This window comes from Rhamphochromis sp. 'chilingali' (assembly GCF_963969265.1).
Source record: "Rhamphochromis sp. 'chilingali' genome assembly, chromosome: 14".
Lineage (NCBI taxonomy): Eukaryota > Metazoa > Chordata > Actinopteri > Cichliformes > Cichlidae > Rhamphochromis > Rhamphochromis sp. 'chilingali'.
The window spans coordinates 5,961,196-5,982,909 of record NC_137941.1 but is presented as its reverse complement, the minus strand read 5'-3'; the positions used below and the strand labels follow the sequence as shown (position 1 = coordinate 5,982,909).

Here is a 21,714-nt window from a genome sequence, read left to right as displayed (position 1 = left end):
CTGATGGCTGCTTCCAGGAGGATGACGTTGCATGTCACACAGCTCAGATCATTTTGTACTAATTTTCTGAACATCACAGTCAGGTCACTTCCTCAAATGACCTCCACAGTCACCAGGTTTCAATTCAACAGAGTGCAGTGAAGTAATGGGAGATTCACATCACGGATGTGCAGCCGACAACTGTGTGATGCTGTCGTGTCAAAAACAAATATCTGAGTAATGTTTCCAGTATCTTGTTGAACCTGTGTGATGAAAAATGAATGCTGTTCTGAAGGTAAAAGGGGGTCCAGCCCAGAACCATCAAGCTATACCTAATAAAGTATACAGCATGCCTTTGCACTGACTGGCTTTACATTACAACATACATATTTAAAATGTTTATTCATTACATATAGAACTTTATTTGTCATACACACACACACTGGTGGATGCTTCAGGGGTGACTTGGGGTTCACTATCTTGCCCAAGAACCAAACTGGTAGCATTGTTACTAATCTGAATGCTGGTGGTTTGATCCACAGCTACTTCTTTGCAGCGTGAAGTATCTGTGGGTAAAGCACGAGACCTCAGATTGGTTGTGATGCATCTGTCAGTGTTTACACGAGTATATTATATCACATCACCATTTAGCGCATTGCACACTAATCTGCACCAAAGAGCCACTAGTATGAATGTAGGCTCTTCTTTTGCCTAAATGTTCTCAAATGTTATGCTTATGATATCTGATCTCAGGTTTGCTTATTTTTCTATCCAACTCACTATCCGGCTCAAACTCATCACAATCATAACTCATCTCGCACACACTGAGCCTGGCACAACATGCTAGTATGTTAATGTGCTTGATGTGGTCTCCAGCTGGATCCTGGCAGTGAGAATCAGCCTCTGCCAACATGTCTCCTAACATCCAAAATGCCATTCATACCCAAAGGTTGGCACATACCTGAGCTGCTCAATATCAGGTCTTTTACCCAGAGCTGTTGGCGAGGCCTGGATGAAAGTATTAGGCATTAGATTTAGCCCCTGAAATGAATGACAGACATTTAGCTTGCTTGGGAAAGTTTTCTTTTTTCCTAGACTGTTGGTTTTAGATTCATTAGATTGACATTTTTATATAAATCCAATTCACTGCTTATACACCATTTCCACCCTGACATTTGCTGTTAGCTATTCTAATAAAACACACCTCTGTTCCATAGTGCAGTGAACTGGAATGTCAGTCTGTGAGTCTGAAATCTTTATCTTTAGCTCTTCAGCTTTGCACTGCTCAAACACTGATGATGGATGTGCCTTTTTTGTTTTATTCTGTATGTAGCTGTTTGTGCTTTTGCTTGAAATGTTGCCAGTGAAGGAATTCCATTTAATTTATAGCCGAAGCATTTTTAATGTTTATCTTAGTCTGAGACATTCTGCATGAGAGCATTGGCTAAGTACGGACTAACTAAAGTGTCTGAAAGTGTTTAAAGAATACTCGAGGAGTACTTGATGTAAAAAAAATTTAAATATTTGTAAGCTTGATTAGTCACTTTTGACCCGGCCTGCCGCCTTTATGCAAACACGCATATTCACGTACACATATCAACAAAGACAAACATCTTTTGTGAGGTCGGTTGCATAAGATGCCCTGTCAGTTAAAAGCACAAGGAATATGATAGGGAATATGCAGGTGGCGATGAGAAATGCAGCCTTAAGTAAATCATCCTCAACCATCCACAAATACATTACCTTTTAACAAAGCCCAGATTAGCCATTTCCAGCAAATGGTTTGGCACGAGACCAGTCCTGAAAGCAGGACTGTCTCTAAATGGGTTTTGTTTTGGAAATGCTGTAGGCCAACCATACATTAATAGACTATAAAAAGAGTACCACTTGTGTAGGGTTTTACGCCACCAGCTTATCTCGATCTGCAGAGTTTCCATCACAGCGCTCAGATAAGCCTTCGCACCGACTCACGTTACAGGATCATGCAGGTGGTCACATCCAGGCGTTTCGATGTTAATGGAAACCTGCGGGGCGATCATCGTCCCAAAGTTCACCGTGCTGTTGACAATGCCACTATAGCAACACAGTCAACTATCGGGAGATGCGATCCAAGGGGCCACGAGCTGAATATTTCTCACTATTTGGTGAATTAAAAGCTTTGTCCACACTTCCAGTGAGTGGATGCTTTTAGAAAAATAAACCACATTGCTAAGATTTATCTGCATGTTGCTTTCATTGAGCCAATGGATATATACAGCTAAAACCACCAGCTTTTCTTTCCAGTCATCTTCCAAATGGTTTTAAATGCTTCAAGGCCGATATTGATATCAGTTTTTTGGTATTGGATCTGTCAATAGCTCATATTTTGCACTGACATTCAATATGGTTTATTAAAATGTGACCAAAGTCAGGCACCAAAATGTCAATATTTTTTTTATTCCTGACAGAGAAGAAAAGACTGGAGCAGCATTCATGGGTAATAAGATATTAAAGTGTTCCAGACAACTGAAGCCCAGACAAATGGAATAAATAGGTTTAGTGGCTCCCTGTAGCATAAGAATCCATTGCTTTCCTAAAAAATAAACCCAACCTTCTCCATTATTCCTTAAATCAAAGTTCCTAATGAGCTCAGCAAAATGGAAAGCTCTCTTCATCCCTGCATCCTTGTGTCTTTTTCCTTTTTTTCTACTGATTTTTGACTCAACGGCCTCCAGTTTTATTCAGCAGTTTAAATGACACAGTGCAGACGGGACATTTGAAATGCTGACAATGCTAACAGGTTAATTCCTGGAGCCACGCTGTCTGGTCTCAACAGATATACACAACAACACCTTTCTGTATGTCCTTGGAAGTGAAACTGTTTGTGTGCACTAGAGTGTTTGTGTATCGCGCGCTCCTCGCGTGTATATGTAAAGTGCCGACTTGATGAAGTGGAAGAGGAAAAATTACGAGCTGCGTTCTCTGCTGTTCGTTATTTTCCATCTAAGGGGAACGCAAAGACATAAAACACAAATACACCTACCCACACAAAGACTCACGCACACACGCCGTCTACAACATATCCAGAGCGACTTGAGCACATAAACATAAAATTGGAGCACATGTGCATACGCACACTATTAGACATACATAAACTCACAGAAGCAGAAGCAACATTTGATATGTACACTGTGTGCATGTACGCTACAAGAGCTGAACGTGGCACATAGTGCTGACAATGACAGTACTTTAATTTATATAAGCACCATGCAAATTAAGCCAGTTGGCATAAAAAGCTGAATAACTTTATGCCTTGTGTAATGTAGATAGAAAGTCCCCAAAAAGTTTCCTTTTCTTTTACTGTCATTGTTTGAAACTTAGTCAAAGGATTTCATGTGCAAAAACCATTAAACCATTGTACAAAGTGCCATAACTGTGCTGTGGTTACAGTACACAATTTGAAAAACTGTAACTGATATGTTGTAAACTTTGTTACAGCTCAGCTGATCCAAAAATTGCGCACATCAAAACGTGTTTACCGGTCTGTGGCAGACACATCCACATGTGTCTAACATATTCCATAAAGCGTTTTGGAGCCCCAGAGGGAGCCATGTGAAGCCTGAAACATGTCTTGAAATGATTTTTGCTTGGGCCAGCATCAGCTGGCCCAGAGGACAACGTATGTGGAGATGAGGAAAAATCTTAAGGTATAAAACTGCTCAGACAGTGTTTCAGTGTTTTGTTGCTGTGTTGGGGAGGAGGGTAACAGGCTGCGTTGAAAAAACACATTTTGATTATCCACACAGCCTGAAATTAAAAGTTCGTTTTGGTGCAAATTGTTCTAGAAAGACTAAAAGGTTTGGAATCGTTGTTGCACTGACCCCTGTGGGTTTAAGTTGTCCAGTCACGCCCATCATCTGCGCAGTGATGTCTTAGTTAGAAGCACAGATCTGGATTCCAACCTTCTAGTTTCTTTCTGTGTGCAGTTTGCACCTTTTCCATTTCCCTGTGTGGGTTTTCTTCCAGGTAGTCCGGCTTCCTCCCGCAATCCAAAGACATGCATGTCAGGTTAATTAGTTATTAGGAAGCTGCCATAGGTGTGAATGCCGCATCCTTAAAGTGCTTAGAAAGAAACTAAAAAGTTCAACTGTGGCTTTGTACAATACCATATCACAGTTATGGTTTGAATAATTCCACCACTAGATGGCAACACATGCAGGATTTTCAAAGCAATTTCAGTGACTCCAAGAAAATGTATTAAACACACCAACCTTTATGAGTACATGCTTATTTAAAATATGGGGGTGGGGGTTGGGTATAATTTTAACTCATCAATCCTAAAGCTCACTTGAGATCCAACAGAAATGCCTCTGAACAAAAAAATAATTGTGAGAGCAGAGCTTTAAGCATCTGTTGCTGAGATGTTCTGAGATGCTGCTTGATCCCTTGGACTGCAGTTGCAGTGCTGAGCAATAGAAAATGCTGGCAGTTGAGCAGTGTAGATGCACTCTGAGAAACTCTCAGATGAGTCCTCTGGCATTCAAAACACACCACCACCCAAAGAAGACATCTAGTCACGGGTTTGCACACTTTGTGCAAACTTTGTTATTGCTCCTTTAAGTCAGAATGATGCATGGGGAGGAGGAGGGTGGGACAGAGGGAGTAACAGATGGATTGATGCATGAACAGATCTTTGGGGAACCCGGATTTGCATTGAGAAAAGAATGAGAGCAAAATAAGGAAAAAAGAACAGGAACATCGTGTCCCCTCGGCAGTGATGATATGTTAATGTACAGCCTTAACTGGGGCTTGTTTTGGGAGCATATTTTCTTTGTAATTTGTCATCCTCTCTTCATCCATCATCTCATGCCCAGCTGAGATTTAGTGGATGCATCATTAATCCACTCTGCTTTACTATCTTAATCCGGCTCATTATCGCTGCTCTGGTTTGACTAAAGGAGCTCAGATTTATGTCTTGCAGGGTTTTGCCGCTCCTGTTGGTTTTGGAGGGAACACTGACTCACCGCAGCTCTTCGCCCTGGAGCTGACTACTGAGACATTTAACCATCACAGTTCACCCTGTGCAGTTTTCTGTGGCTTCTGGAGTCCTTTGTGACCACCTCCCCCCCGCCCCGCTTTTATTTCTTTGTGTCAAACTCTGACAGAAAAAAAAGCTCACTCCGTTTTCAGATGTGTATGGTTGAAAGCAAGAGATGTGAGGGCGATAACACTGATGGAGGCATGTAAGGGAAACCAGAGAAAAAGCCATGGGGGAAAACAGTGGTTATGAAAGCTTTCAACATCTTCTGTAAACCAAGTTTGAAACAATCACGGCTGAAATGAAGCAAAGAAAACACTAAACGTGTGCAACACTAACTATGAGGTGCAAACACATCACACGTACCAGAGCGATTAGAGAGAAAACGAGGTGCCCGTGTGGATCCAGCTTCATGCAAGTGAGATTATGTAATCCAGGCACAAATTCTAAGAATTGGCTACAAATAAATATTGATGTAGTCTTTTTTGTTTTAGATTCATATGCACTAATACCATAGCACCACATACTCTGTGCCTTTGGAACAAAGACATGATTTCAGTTATGTGCAAATAGAGATTTCAAAAGCACAAACGTTATCAGGGAGCTCCTGTGGAGTTTGTGACTGCTAACAGCGCCTTCTAGTGTTCAACACCTAAACAACAAATCACCTCCGTGGATCCTCAGCCTGCAGGAGCAGGATGAGATAAACCGATAGCCACGTTTAGGAAATGATTGTGGGCCAGTTTATCAAGCGGTGAGTGAATATGGGAAGGAAAATCGACACGGCTTCCTGACTCTCTGCTGGTAGTGAAGAAAGAAAGAAAATCTGTCCTAAAAGCTGCAGAGATGGGAATAACAGCCCCGAGTGTGTGATCGAGAGTGCATATGTGGTAGACACGCACACACAGACACACACGCTGAAGCAATCAGGCACTGTTCTGCATACAGGCTATAAAATAATAGAAGGCGGCTACACTTCAGTTGTCAGCCTCAAACCCAGAGTTCGTGACATTTTCCCCTTCTCTCTCTGACTCTTCTTTCTCGAAAACATGACTCTGGGTTCCTTATGCGCGTGCGCGCACGTGTGTGTGTGTGTGTGTGTGTGTGTGTGTGTGTGTGTGTGTGTGTGTGTGTGTGTGTGTGTGTGTGTGTGAGAGAGAGAGAGAGAGAGGTAGCACATTGGTGGGTTTCCCTTCTGGCTATATTTCTAACACAAATGGTGCCCAGTAGAAGCAGCAACAGGTGCAGGCTTTAGAGTGGAGCAGGTATCCCTGTGAGTGATATCTAAACGTGTGTGTGTGTGTGTGTGTGTGTGTGTGTGTGTGTGTGTGTGTGTGTGTGTGTGTGTGTGTTACCGTTCCAACCGTTTTATAACCCTAAGTAATGATATCACGCACCTTCCCCGGTTTCCACCCTGAACGCAGCATTGACGATATTCCATCCAACCCCGTGGCAAACACACAGCATTATGACTCAAGTAGGGGGTTACCGATGATCCCGTTTTTATGACCGCGGGGAATCGTTATGTAACGTAAGGTAACGACGTTTCCTTGAGGCTTGAACAAAAGTTTTCGGGATAAAACGTTCACAAGTTAGAATGGATTATTTTTGCGCGTAAAAACGTATTTTCCCCCATTTTGTTTGGCGCCAAAAATCTTGTGTGAGGTTTTCCCCAGAGTTTATTTCTGAGAATCAACAGCTGAAATATCCGTCTCCCTGTTTCGTTTTTTAGTGTGAGAATTTATTACAGAATACAAATGTGAACTACTTAAAAAAAAAATATCTATAGGCAGTACAGAAGCCTACAGGTTTCGACTAGCTGAAATGCTTTGATGAGGGCTGCTGTTGCCTTTTGCCTCTTGCACCTCGGCATCAGCTCAGCCTTCAGGGTGAAAGAGCGATCCTCCTGCTCCTGAAAAAAAAAAGTTTGGCCGCGTGCCAAACTGCGGAACAAGTGCGCCTCCCCTCCCTGCTGTTTAGCGTATTCATAGTTAGGGGTTTGGGCTGTTTTTTAAAAGGCAAGGCTGCTCTCAAGTTGATCAGTCTGCTCAAGAAACTTGTGGTGGAGAAAGTACCGGAGTCCAAACAGACGGGGGAAGAGATTTTGTGCGCAGAATTGCTTTGCTCCAGCAGAGGACAACATTTCGGGGGGGGGGAAATAGCGCACGTACTTTTAATTGGTCCTTTAAAGTCCTTCTGCAGCGTTCACAGAAAAAACCTTACCATTAATGTTTTTTATAGATAGCAACACTCTTGGATAAAGACTCTTGGCTTTAACTGTAAAAATCGGATTATCTGACTGAGGCATTGTGTTCATTAGACCAAGCTACTTTTCCCCTCCTCTTCGCATTGAGGTTAAGCTATAGCTGAAGAGACCGCCAACAATGTTTCTGAGTTTTTGCCTCCTGGTGACATTTATCTTGGGGCTGTCCGGGTGCTTGGGCTCATACGTTCCGTGCGAGCCCTGTGACCAGAAGGCGCTGTCCATGTGTCCTCCGGTGCCGGTCGGCTGCCAGCTGGTCAAGGAGCCGGGCTGCGGCTGCTGCCTAACGTGCGCACTGTCTGAGGGACAGGCGTGCGGCGTTTACACCGGGACGTGCGCCCAGGGCCTCCGCTGCCTGCCGAGGAGCGGGGAGGAGAAACCCCTGCACGCCCTTCTCCACGGCAGGGGACTGTGCACCAACGAGAAAGGATACAAACCTGCCCACCCGCCCATAGGTAAGACGCTCACTGCTGGGTGACTGAATGCATGCTTGAGAGCGAACATGGGTTTAAAATGTGTGAGAAATGTAACTTCTCGTCTGCATCGGGACCCCCTGGGTGTTCTCTCTCCTCTGTTTATCAGTGTTTGTTGACATCTTGTCCCACGCCGGGATCCAGCGTGTGTTACTCTGAGAAAGGCTCCTGCAGCCTGAGGGACCAACCAAAAGGCAGCACAGTAGCCTGCTCTGTTTTATTAAATGCAAAATCTCCCTCTTAAATGAAATTCAACCCCTTTTCCCAAGTTCTTCCCTCCTCACTTAGACCACCCGAAATAGTTCTCTGCCATGCAAAAGAAGCGCAGAGCCCTGGAGCGCGAGCAGCCGGTACCGGCGCGTTTGTTTGACATATGGTTTGAGGTGGCATCTGATTAACTTTTATCCACCGCTTTGAATCAACTGACTGTAGGAGCTCATTCCGGCTCTCTGCGCAGATCACACATGCTCCTTCTGGTGTCAGGCTGAGCATCTAGCTGTAGCACAAAAGTTTTAAAGGGCTGAATCTCCACAATAATAACACGGCGTGAACAAACACTCCGCTCGTGTCGCCCGGTGCCGGTTAATCTGCTGCGGGATCGACTCTTAGCTGTGGTGAACGCACATGGCGTGTCCCGGCTGAGCTGCGCCTGCAGTACGGGGCAGTGGCTGTCAGACTGCGGTTTAGCGAAACCCGAAAGTGGTTGACAATGATCCAGACAGTCCCCGCTTTAAAATATTTACAGGTTTACAGTCTTTTTGAAACAGTTTTACGCGTCTCTTGACGCACGCACGAAAGGTGGCCGTGGACTGAATGTTGGTTTATTCTATGCAAGTAATATTCAGATGAAAATAGATTTCATGCTTCAGCCTCCTTTAACATCCAGCTCTAACAAGTGTCTGTCAAAGCCCTCGATTTTCCATCCACACGCCAGAGCTGTTCTCTGTTTTTCGCCTTTCCCGTCCAACTGCTTAAACTGTGAAATCGATCGAAGGCTTCTACTGTATGAGACAAAATGAGCTGCCACTCTATAAACTTTGGATCTCTTTAAAGCAGAATTTAGGCAGATTTGGGGCTGCAGGCTATCCCTATGGGTGGTGTTTCGAGTCGGATTACCACTAAATCTGTGTGCGTGAGAGAAAAGAGAGAAAGACCGATATAGACAGAAAGAGAGAGAGAGAGAGAGGGAGAAGGAGAGCTGGGCCAACAGTCTTGAATGATTTCAGATATTTCTGAGGGAAGCAGACAGGTCCACCTTCACTCAGAGTTTTAGCAGCTTGTCAACAACTAGATAAGTAGGTGGAAACCACAAAGGTTTTGGCTACAAGCCTCACTCTGTAAAATAGGCTTCGACTGGGCTCATTTATACTATTGATGGAGTCATGAGGTTATGTCCACCCTGTGAGCAACCCCTCATCTCTCTTCTATGGGTCCAGCTATGACTGCCGTTACAAAACACTCAGGCAATCACAGGTTTGGTAAAGCTTCAGTCAGTATGTGAAATGATGTAGTCTTTTGTGTTTGTTTTCCAAGTTTGTGTGTATTTGCTGCCACATATACTTGGGTGGGGCTGTGTGGGTCTCTGGGTGTGTATTGCATGTGATGACACCTCAGGCAGTTTTGTCTCACTTTGGTTTGCGCCGACACACACACGCACGCACACACACACACACACACACAAGCAGAACCTGGCTTCTGTGTTGGTCCACGGAGGTAACCGGAGCATCTTTTCCTGCCCCGGGCGGTGCATTCATTGCAGGGCTCTCAGTCACAGCGCAATGATTCAGCAGAATGCCTCCGGCACGCTCTTTCCTCTGAAGGGCCTTCTGTCAAACAGCTCTGCGGACGGGAGCTCATGAGGTGAGCTTCTGGTTTCCTGTCGTGTGGGGTTGCAGCTGTCTGCGCGCTGTACCAGCTGAGCAAGGCAAACACAGAGACACAGAGAGGAGGAGCTCAAGTGTCCACCGCACTCGTGAGGCCACGAGAGCTGCGGCCCACTAAATACTGACTGGGACAGTCAAACAATGGCAGGGAGGAATCTTTGCTATCCTCTAGTCCCCCACTCCCCCCTCCCTTTTAAAGAACAAGAATCCTGGCCATCACTCTGCATCTGGGTTCATGTCCCAGCAGTGCATTAATTCATGTTTTGCTCTTGCACTGTGATCCCAGGAGTGGCTTGGATTGTAAGGCACAGGAGGTGGTATGTGCTCCCGGGGCACTTAGACTTTGTTAGCCCCCTGTGAGTGAATCAGACCCCAGAAAGCTTGCCAACAGATATGACATCATGGCAGCACGCCTCCCGTCCTTCAAGCTTCTGAAAAGGCCTTATGTTTTAACAGATTGCTCTTTGCCAAGAAACAAAAGATGATTAGGGAGTGGTTCCAAAACCAGAATACTCTTCTTACACATGGACAGAAATACTATGCTCCTTATTAGCCTAGCAACAGAAAACCTGCTGCCTTTACTGACAACTTTAATACTTTTACATTTGCCCGGGTCCTTAATGTGTGTGTAGATGCAGTTTTCAGCCGCTGCCAGACAGTTTCAGCCTCGGTGACACTTGTTGTCGCATAATTTTAGAATGCTATTCAATTCATGAGCATTACCATCTGCTTTTTCCACGTTCACATCGTCCCTGGCACGGCGGGTTATTCGGCTGTAGCTGAGAAAATGATGCAAACGCTGACTCTCTCCAACTGTAGACAACCAGCCACCGTACTCTGTCTAATATGTACGTTGCATAAAGGCATGCCACGTTAGATATATCTCCGGTCACGAGTGACTCCAGCTGCCTCACAGCTTCATGACAGGCAAAGGAAAGACTGTATGCGGCTCTCCATCCATCTCACCTTGAACATCTGAGACAGTGCAGTGAAAGCTTACCATGCTGCAGCTCGTGTGCTGCAGGTGCTAGGCAGAGTTATTGGAAAGATCATTTTCCAAAGATATCACATGACCACTTGAAAAGCTTGCAATTCGTGGCAAAAGATAGCGAAGTGATTTCTCGGATGAGACACTGATACTACTGAGTTTTTTTTTTCCAGGTACAGAATGAGAGTCAACACCACTGGAGTTGTTGCTGGCAAGCAAATACCCTCTTTGGCATGCTTGCTTGAATTCTTCCAATAAAATTTTACAGTGGTATTTGTACAGCTTACCGGTCACTGACACCTAATCTGCCGGTGGCAACAGTTGTGAAAGAAATCAACTCTCACTGTAGTGCAGGATTTTATGATGATGTCACATGTGTTTAGGCCTGATCTGGATATTGTAATCTCACTCCACTCCAACCTGGTTACATTCTAGACCAATAATTATATTATTGTCCTTATAGAGGACTATTTAAAGTGAGCAGTACAACAAACTTCTAAAAAGTTTGGCTCCATTCTCCTAAACGGCCATGTAGTGATTTCTTTAAACTGTACGAAGACTGATTCTCAGTTTTGATTTGAAGAAGCAGCTAGCTTCTCATCCACTGTGGACTTCTTTTCCTCCCCTCGTTCTCCCTATACAGTACATCCACTCTACAGCGCTTGATGCTCGCCAAAATAGCTTCTTCTGCCACTGGGGAGTCAGAACGTCGTCACACCCAGCAATTGTGTTGTGGTAATGGTGACCCAAAAAGAGGTTGCGTCTGTCCATGTGGCTTGTTGAAAACCAAATTCAGATATGGGATGAGACCTCAGACCAAAATTAGCAATGTAGAGTAGAGCAGCCATGCGCCTTACTCTAATAATTTACTTTTCGAACGCTCTGCAACATAAAACTGAACGTTTAGCATCACGGAAACTGTAAACAGGTCAGGAAGTTTGCTTACCTATAGCAGCATTTCCTTCTTTGAAAGCTTTTGCATCCTCTCATAGGCCCTGTTTTGCAATTTATAATCCTTGAATTGTTCTTGCTGCTATTTATACCATGCATTCAGAAAAGCAGGAAACTTTTTGATTGCAATGAACATATTCTGCGTGCACAATACCATGGGAAGTGTTATTTCCTGCATATTCAGAAGCTGATTGAGAGCGTGCACAAGGCCGAACAACAGAAATCCCAGTGAAACAACAGGACATGCAGGTCAAAACATAATTCACTTGCACTTGTGGTAAAAAAAAAAAAAAAAAAAAAAAAAACCTGGACAGAATATTTGATAAAGTCCAGATTTTCTCACTGTTCCAGCTGGTTTGGAAGTGAGCCTTTTTCAGTCATCGGTCTCTTAATCCTTCTCAGGAAACCACTGCGCATCTGTCATGTAATGTGCAGAGGATATATCTTGTTGGCCTGTTTGGATCAAAATCTCTTAATGAAAACTCAAATGGCTGTTCGTGCCATTTCATTACTTTTTGCCACTGAAACAAACTCTTCATTTTATCTGAAAACTCTTTTGCCATAAAAGAGCTCTGCAACTGGCAACGTTGCCATAATTTGGACCCATTTCCTTTTCTCATCAGATAACTTTTATGCTGCTGCACACACTCCTTAGCGACTCCCACAATCCCTCTTGGCTTGTTCACACCTCCTTTGCTGCTCTAGAAACTGCAGGGTTATTGGGCCGTGCCCTTGCTTTCAAATATTAAGTAGCGGAGGCAGTGTGACACAGAGGGATGGCTTACTAACGTTGTGCTTTATATAACAGATGCCCTTAGGCTCATTTATCCCCACAATTATCTTGTCCTACCCCCAGATGAGATTAGACAGCACCTCTATTCACCGCTCTCTTACATCTTGTAAAGATGTAATTTCAGATGCAGGGCACAGACTGACGTTATCAAAGGCAAGACGTAACAAACGTGGTGTAATGTTGGGAAATCCAATGGAAGGTGGGAGAATCCATTGTCCTGTTTTGTTTTTTTCTCTAAACGATGTTGTTACAGTCTTAAAGACCCAGTGGAGAGAAAAATCAAAAGAAGGGGCAGCTTATCTTTCATTCTTGGACTTGTGCCCATAAGAAACTTGGGATATTCATGAAGCATAATTGTGTGCAGATGTTAATTTTTAAACAGAGGAGTATCAGGTGCACCTCCTTTGGCTACTCCACTCCTCTTGCCCTAATGAAATCTTTAGCTCGAGCAGAGGGAGAAGCGATAGCAGCACGGCTTTGGGCTCGGCTGAATGGAAGAGATGCACATGACTTGGCTCACTTGGCCCCCGTCCAGCATCTTGGCCGAGTTTCAGGAGTTAAACACAGACCCTCTAAGACTCCTTTACAAGCTGGGTACCCTTAGCATGGAAAAACTGAGTTTTTGTGGCAGAGCCTAAGAGGCCACATCAGAAAAGATGAATTTTTGTGATTTTTGTGATTTTTTTTTTTTTCAGCGCAAGCATGGAAGTCAGGCACCATTGTCTTTTCGAAAGCTGCATGAATTTTTTGGAAACCTTCATCTGTCCCGCATTGTTAACCGTATTCTCTTCAGACAGGCATGTTCTCAAAGCGACCGACAGAGAACGTTTATTTTCACCAGGATATTTTATTGCCAGATATGTGGCATTTTAATCAAGCGCCCTGAGAAAGTATTAGACTGTACAGCAGAAATAAAAAGGTTTTCCAAAGTGGTCACATGCACGGTGTACATGAGAATGCTTGTTTGACGTGTTTATTTATAGCACGCAATAGCCCCTTAGTCTGAGCGGGGAGACACAAGGACATATCTAAACACAAACTGAGGCCTGCCAAGTCATGGGTTGCGAGATTAATTTCAAAGAGACGGCAGTGCAGCGCAGAAGCCAAAGACCCAATTCTGGTAATCACCCTGCCTCCAGCCCCCACCTCCCCCTCCCCTCCCAAAGACTCCCAGACACTCATGCTGTGTCAGGCTCTTTGAACATCAGTTTCTCTGAGCTCGTATCCTTGTTACGTCTCAGCGCCTTTCTCCAGGCTGGCTCTCTACCAAGAGGCCAGTCAGAGTCATGCAACTTGTCACATTTCTAACATATTGTTATATTCATAAGTAACATATTCATGTATGGAAGTTGATTTGTCTTCCAGCAGCAGTTGGCCATATAGTTTGCAGCCAACATTCCTCTTTGGTTCAGTGCGCCTGGCCTCGTGCACCACGGCGGGTTTCCTTGTCAGATAAATATAACCAGGGTCATCCACTGGCACCATGGCTTCAGCCATTTGGGGCCTGGCAAAGTCCCCACAATAACTCAGTACTTATGGTACAGCTAAGCCAAGAGGGGGGAAGTGGAAGGCTTGTTTCTGTGGCCTCAAAGAACCTCTGGCTGGGGGTCCAGGCTTAAGAGGCTGAGCCCCAAAGATAGGAATAGGGGGAGGGGAGGGTTTGGGTTAAGGATAAAGGACCTCAACCTGTAAATATCCTGTCAGAAGGGACTTTCAGATCTCTGAGACTACAGTGCCCCCTGGGGGAGCTGGAATTACATCTAAGGAGTGCATACAGTGTGACACAAATGTACAAGCATTTATATGATTCCGTGGTGCAACTGGATTTTCCTGAGCTTGACATTTGAATCAGTTTAATGTGGGACACGTCGCTATAAAGTTACTACACACAGGGGCCTCAGGCCCGGTTGCAGTTTAGCCCAGATAACATGTTAGCAGTTTTTTCCATGCAACACGTGATCCAGGCTTCCCAATTAGTAGAGCTCTTTATGCTCATAAATATCAGTGTGTCTGGATTCATGTGTGAAGACCGGCATGTCTCACTTTTAAACTTATGAGAGGATGTGTTGTTGGTAGACTGTTGAGCAAAAATGTTGTGCATATTTTTCTACATATTTTGTGTCTTTTTCCCTCACAGATAGCCCTGAGCTCAAACATGAATGCAGGATTTCAAACTTTTCCAGTTATAAATAGAGCAAAGGGCCTTTGATAAGTGGGGTTGGGTGAGAAAAGATGATTTAAAACTAAGCTCTTACCAGTAGGAGTTCATCAGCTGTTGGCCAGAGCTGCAGCCTTCTCTCCTCCCTACACAAATGTTAAACAACAGTTGGCACAAACCCTTGGAAAAGCACCCACCTGTTATTGTTTGTATGTGGAAAGGACTGACAGGCATGATTTATCATTTATGCAGATGACTATACAATAATGCAAAATAACATCCTAAACTAAGATTTTTTTTCCGTTTGTTAAACATTGCAAAAACAAATCTCATGTCACTGTTAATATTGTACATTAATATGTTATTAATGTCATTTGATAGGACATTACCTTCACAGAAATGTTTAAAGTTCCAGTCAAAACAACTACCATGAAATGATATGAGAAATGAGTACGAGATAAAAGTGAGAAGGAACTTTGTTTGACACTTAGTTGCTTCTCTTTCTCTTGCTCACTGTGTATAGCATATAAAAGCTAAATTAGGCATTTAAAAGAGTTTATTTTTATATTTAAAAATAGATTTCTCTGATTCTTTAACTAAAAAATCCAGTAATAATAATGCTACCACTGGGCTCCCAAAATTTTCTTACTTCTCTGAACTTTAACGTAAGAGACGAGCACATTATGCTACGTCCAGATGAACAGAATCAGCTTTTTGGGATTTCCTTACCTGAATGATTGAGCATGCATCAAGGCACTTTAACTTAAGAGAATTCCAGTTACACTTGCTGGATGCGCATAAAAATGTAATTTAAAAAAAAAGTAACCTCTTTCTGTTGTTGCTGTTTTTTGTGGTGCAGATCGCGAGTCCCGAGAACACGAGGACACCAGAACCACACAGAGTACAGGCGGGGTTAGACCACCACCACTCTATCCCAAAGAGATTGTGAACAGCAAAAAAGTCCTTGCAGTGCGCAAGGAGCAGAAGAGGAAGCAAGGCAAGCAGCGCATCATTGGCTCAACCATTGATTACTCTCCTCTGCCCATTGACAAGCATGAGCCTGAATTTGTAAGTATTCCATGTGCAAAGTTTCATGTGGTTTTTGCGGTGTATATCTCAGTATACAACTGGTAGTTGTTTGGTTAATAATCCCGTGCTGCATTTCTCTAAAGGGTCCATGCAGGAGAAAACTGGACGGGATCATTCAGGGAATGAAGGATACTTCTCGTGTAATGGCACTGTCTTTGTACCTTCCCAACTGTGACAGAAAAGGATTCTTCAAACGCAAACAGGTGAGCCTTGATTCTTTAAACCTTATATAGCCTCACACCACCCTTTGAGCAAGCATTTGACCAACATAACAATAAACTGCATAATTTCATTGTTATTAAACATAGTTATTTCAGTGGAATGACAGCAATCAGTGGGCTTGCTTGCTAGCTGTTAGCTTTAGCCCTTTGAGAATTCACTCCAGGAAATGCAAATAAACATTGTTATGATGATAGTGGTAAGTTCAGGTTAGCAAGCTGCCTCCAAATACTGCATCATTCTACCACACAGACACAGATGTCTGTTAATTAGAGCTAAATAACTAACAAATAGTTCACTTACAAAAAGCAGTGCACAGACCTCTCAAATGGAACAACATCAAAAATGCTCCAAAGGACATGAACATCCTAAACCAAAGAAGTCAAATACAGTGACTCCAATTAGCAGTGCTGGAAGCTAGCAGAGAGCTAACTATCATTCACCAATAACTCAAGGCAGCCCTAGCTCTAAAAATGTAGTTTATCCTTGCTAAAATATAATTCTCCCCCATAATTCAGAGTTACTAAGAAAAATCCCCACTTTGTGGTTATCACATAGTTGGAAAATAGCTCATTTAAATGTAGGCCTTTTAACATGGGACCTTGCTGGATTAACTCACTGTTTTCTTCTCCACAGTGCAAGCCATCTCGTGGCCGCAAACGAGGCATCTGCTGGTGTGTTGACAAGTACGGTGTTCAGCTCCCCGGCACAGACTACAGCGGAGGTGATATTCAGTGTAAAGACCTGGAGAGCAGCAGCAATAACAATGAGTGAAACTGGGAGGGCCATTTTGACCTCCCCCATCCCCCAACCCTTAACCACCACGTGACCCAGGGCCCACGCCTCCTCTCTGAATCACACCTGTATGCTCCGCCCTACGTTCACTTCAAGATTTGTTTTTTCAACTTAAAAAAAGAAGAAAAAAAAATCCAATCGCAAAACAACAGGCTGAAAAAAGACACCTGTATTTTTTTTCCTTTCTTTTCAGTTGACCAAGCACTCTTCTCTAAATGAGGGTGAAAGTCCCAGAAGATTTACTAGATCCTTTGACTATTATGATCACGGGACCGCCCTTCTATGAGCCTGGTCCCTTGGCTGCAGATCCATGAAAATATATGCAACTAATGGATATATTTTTATAGAAGCTGTGGGTTTGTGTGAGGTGAAATTAAAACAATTGTAAAGAAGAAAAAGAGAGAAACAGCATCAGGCTTATTGATTGAAAACAGATCAGTTTTAGGCCATGGAACATGATGCCACTGTGGAGCTGACGATTGGCCAGAGTAATTTGTTTTTATCTGTTCTCCAAAAGAAAAAAACAAAGAAGAGATAGGGATATGCTGTAACAGTTGACTCTATCTGGGTTCTGTCAGAGCACTTATGAATAGGGGAACCTGCTTGGATATGTGTAAAAAAAAAAAATCACAAAATGATGCGTGCATGGACGCGTGCATGTGTACAGTTTGAATGTGTGGTATGTATGTTGGTATATGACGGAGTGAGCCTATTACAAAAAAGAATGTCCTTTTTTTTCCTTTTTCTTTTTGGTTTTTTTTTCTGATTTTGTCACAAGTATTGCTAGAGCTTGAAGTGGTATCGGGACTGGCCTTCTCTTAATGTAAAAGCGTAAAAAAACAAAAACAAAAAAAAGCAAGTAGACCATCACAGATGAATCTATGTATGTGGCTCTTTGACAATGTAGCTAGCCTGATATGCCAACTGTGCCTATTTGAACAGACATTGCCATGCAGGGCGACACAGAGCTTAGAGAGCACCGCTGGCTCTACTGGTGAACTAAACGTTTTCAGCTTAAGTCTGACTCAAGTCTGACTCCGATCATGAGTGCATGCAATCCAGCTTCCCAGTCGGGCCGGCCGCTTCTCTGATCCATTTGTGTGAAGTGTAGTTTTGTATGGTTTTGTTTGTGCTGTTTTCTTTGCCTTCAGTGAAGTAAAGACCACCCACTTTTGAGCCATGTTTCTTTATCAAGTGGTTCCCCCTCAGTACTGCTACTACAGTGTAACCATGGTGTATTACATTACTTTTAAATATAGTTACTGAATGTTTGTTTTTCCTGTAGAAACAAAGTATGAGAACAATGTAATTGTGCTTGGGGGGAAAAATAGCCTGTAAAGAATTTCAAAGGATTCTTGTAGGTCAACTACAGGGAAGTCAAAAAAGCTAACAATCTGAAATCCTTCTGCTTACACGCCTCCATGCGGAGGTTATCTACCTTTATCTGAGTGGGGCATGATCCAAACAAAAAGGTTACAGGTTATAACAGGGTCTTTAATAGAGTCGCTCTCTCTGTGTGCAAGTCACAGTGCCTTCCTATATGCAAAGACATTTAAATACTGACGTGAAAGTGACATGGATATCATGCGGGGCAATTTTCAGATACTTGATATGACAATAGAGGTTCTGATTAAGAGAAGAACAGTGAATGTGGTAGGTCCTTTGAAATGGTGTCGATAATATGTTGCAAATCCATTTGTAATCTCCGCCTGGGGGTAGTTCTGGACAAAAATGATGTGTGAGGAACTGCAGTCCGTTAAACCTCCTTCTTCTCTTTGACAACCAATAAGCTAAGATTCATGCTTCTTCATGTGAATGCCAATGTATATGATTGCCAGAGAGGGGAAGCCAAAGGATGTTCGGAGGTAAATCGTGTTTTAGGGCTTTTTTTAATGCTTCTGCAGATGTGTGCATCCTAAATGGCTTCCAGTTGGGAATACATTGTCAAGGCTCCTTGCCCCACTTCCAACACCAAATCCCCGCTACCACTTTCGAAAATAAGCAGCTTGCACTTATTTCAGTTACTCACTATTGATATTGACACACGGCAACATCCTGAGATGTGGTATCATGAAGTTAGTTTAACAGCAAGAACAACAAAAAGTAAAAAAAGCTAAATGTTGTGTTATCTTGTGCTTACCTTTCAGAGGTGGTGCTTTGAGGTAATATTTGTTGACAGGGGCTGTGAAGCCCATGCCTGGGACCTCCAATACAGCAGCATCTTTTAGGGAAAAGTAGATTGAAAGTAACACAGCTAGAGATGTTTTCATGGCCTATTGCACAGAGATGACAGCTGAGATAGAGACAGAGGAGACAGAGAAGAGGGAGAGCGAGCGCCATGGGCAGTGGTCATGATCAGGGCCTAGCCACTTCCCCGATGTGGGGTCACCAATTGCATGACATTAGATACAGTTAGCAGGACAATAACTGGGAGTCGTGGAAATCCGAGGAATGAAATACTGCAATCAGTTTAAATATCTGAAATTGGAACTTGGCAAATATCAGCGTTCCAGTTATCTCTTTCATTTCAATTGCAGGTTGGAATTCAGGATTCCTGTTTGCGAGTAGCAGCTTCCTCAGGTTTCATATCTCCTACTTGGTTTGAATTTCAATTCACATACTTCAGTAGTACAGTAACTACAGTACAGCTTTTATTTCTGAATACATAACACTTTTTGGATGTAATGCGACGATACAATTGGGTTTCGTAATTTGGTGTTCACTGGCTTGTGAAATCGACCCATCGGTGGCAGGAGGATAGCAGGAAATAAAATGGTCAGTATTTGGAGCTACATAAGACAAATAAGAAAAAAAAGACAAAAAAGCTCAAATTATTAAAGTGAATATCACTGTGTAATATTTATTCAACTTGTAATTTATGTACTCTTTTAACCTTTGTCTGTTTTTGTTATGACAAAGCATTTATTTAAATAAAGTTATGTATTCATTTAAGCATTCTGCGTGAAGCTTTCATTTCTAGTACTGCATCTTTAAGGGGAGTAAGTAGCTGCTAAACTGGCTTGAAACATACAGTTTGAGCGGGAATCTTCCTGATTGTAAGCACTAACTAATCTCTGAGGCACGAACTGTTAAACCTCTTAGACATAAGTCTGAGACACCCAGGCTACACTACAGGATCTCATCCAGCATGCAGGATGTGACTTTATAAAGCCTCGCCTGAAGGCAAGTCACCTGGTTTTCAACACCATAGTCAAAAAGATTGCACCGGAAGAAGGAAGTCATTTAACATGAGTTTGAACTTCGGGGGGGATAACATCTACAGGGGCCGGCTCACTATTCAAATGACTGGGAAGAAGAGATCTGTAGCCTGAAGGAGACTTAATCATGTTATGGAAAACCTGCCTTTATCAGCACTTAAAGGAAGAATGCGCTCCCTGTGACACACCTCTTTACACAGACATATATATCCAGTTGCGTGCATATGGAAGATATGGAAACAATATGGTAATCTTTGAAAGTATTTTCTGTGGATACTAAATGTGAAGCAGTTTCACCATCCAGGTGTTTGTCACAACCATCTTTTGAAAAACATGATATAAATGCACTCAAAGAGCACAGATGCCAGTTTCTGATTAGCTGTTGGCTTTCAGTTAAACATTAAAGGGCTCTAAGGACATGTGCATGCATCTCTGAAGATGGGTGTCTGGTCATTTTTATTCTCTTGTGGCTTTAAGGAAGTGACAGAATAGGACTTTTCTTTTTTTAGGGGGCCACCAAAATCTTTCCCTGGGGACCTCAAGACTTTGACTGACTCCAGATGTGGGTGACTGAAGCAGGGCATGAAAGGGTAGAAGGATCCAGGAGTTCCTGTGTAGCTAGCAGATCAAGGGTGCTGTAAAGGTTGTTGTGGTATGTTTCCATGAGTGTGTGTGTGTGTGTGTGTGTGTGTGTGTGTGTGTGTGTGTGTGTGTGTGTGTGTGTGTGTGTGTGTGTGTGTGTGTGTGTGTGGACCAGGGGCAGCGCATGCTTTGACTTCAGGGAGGAGGAAACATGTGTAGAAGATTTGATTTGTGAGGTAGTGTACATGACAATTACTATTTGCCTTCAAAGAAACTGACAACTGCACTTAGGACTTCAAAGCATTTATGCCCCTTTTATTAGATAATTAGGCCAACAACGTTGGACGTCTACATCTAACATCAACTCACGCACCTCACTGCATCCCAAATCCAGTCAAACTGCTGTGCTGTGCACTTTTCTGCCCATGCGAGACCTAAGGTAGGATACTTTTCTGTACTGTATTTCAATTATACAATTAAACAAATGGTCAGTGCTGAAAAATCCCAAGCAAAAAGCTTTGGAGATGCTTTTAGTTGCTTGTGCATTGCGTTGCCTGTGGCTCACTTCATTAAATGTGACTTTTAGACAGGATGATGGGACATTTAAAGACATAAGCTTACAAATGGCATGCAGATGTTTACACTACGTATTTAGGATCTCTTCAAATCACTGCTTGTGCTCTTGTATAATACTATCTCTTTAAGAGGTAATAGTGGTTCTTGTCATCACTGAGATGGAGATGAAAGGAGATTTGAAAGAAAGTACGGCAGTTGGGAGTAAATCACATGACTTAGTGATAGAATCCGCCAGTGCTGGTGGTAGAAGACGGCAGACAAGTGTCTGCTAGTTTTCTAGTTTTCATCCAAGCCCTTTCATCCCAAATGGACTAAGACCTAGAATCCCAAATGGTGGGTTGTTCATCGTGGATCGGATGTGACAGTGAGACCCACAAATGTGTGTTAAGTAAACCATATTTAGAGATTAAGATTTGACGTCCTTCAAGCCAAGAAAGAGAACCTTACGGTGCAGTCTAGTAGACGTTCTCAATATTATGGGAGATTCCAGCAATATAAAAACGTAATCTGCATCATTCTAACAACTGAATGAAGTTTTATATTTTAAACAATTGTTTTTAAAAGGAATCAGAGCGAATCTGTGAAATTTCATCAACAAAAGTTTTAAATGAGACAGCGAATGAGATTGGGGGCTCCATGGTCTAGGTATTTTTGATTTTCTCTGACAGCAGTTACTTTCAATCACAACAATAAACGGTTTCTTACACAAGCATACAGTTTCTAGTTTAAC

General features: G+C 43.0%; 1 protein-coding gene across 1 annotated transcript; it reads left to right on the top strand.

The window, feature by feature from the left end:
* The first annotated feature begins 7,015 nt into the window (after positions 1–7,015).
* igfbp5b (insulin-like growth factor binding protein 5b) lies at positions 7,016–19,560 on the top strand. The gene is made up of 4 exons (XM_080902073.1): positions 7,016–7,714; positions 15,365–15,573; positions 15,678–15,797; positions 16,450–19,560. Exons 1-4 carry the CDS (start codon positions 7,381–7,383, stop codon positions 16,585–16,587), a joined length of 801 nt encoding a protein of 266 aa, XP_080758199.1. The 5' UTR covers positions 7,016–7,380; the 3' UTR covers positions 16,588–19,560.
* The last annotated feature ends 2,154 nt before the right edge of the window (positions 19,561–21,714 follow it).

Bases quoted from the DNA above. Each gene is read 5' to 3' on its own strand.
- igfbp5b (XM_080902073.1), top strand. From the start codon at position 7,381: ATGTTTCTGAGTTTTTGCCTCCTGGTGACATTTATCTTGGGGCTGTCC. The intron at 15,574-15,677 runs GTAAGTATTCCA...ATTTCTCTAAAG, and splicing joins ACAAGCATGAGCCTGAATTT to GGTCCATGCAGGAGAAAACT. The intron at 15,798-16,449 runs GTGAGCCTTGAT...TCTTCTCCACAG, and splicing joins GATTCTTCAAACGCAAACAG to TGCAAGCCATCTCGTGGCCG.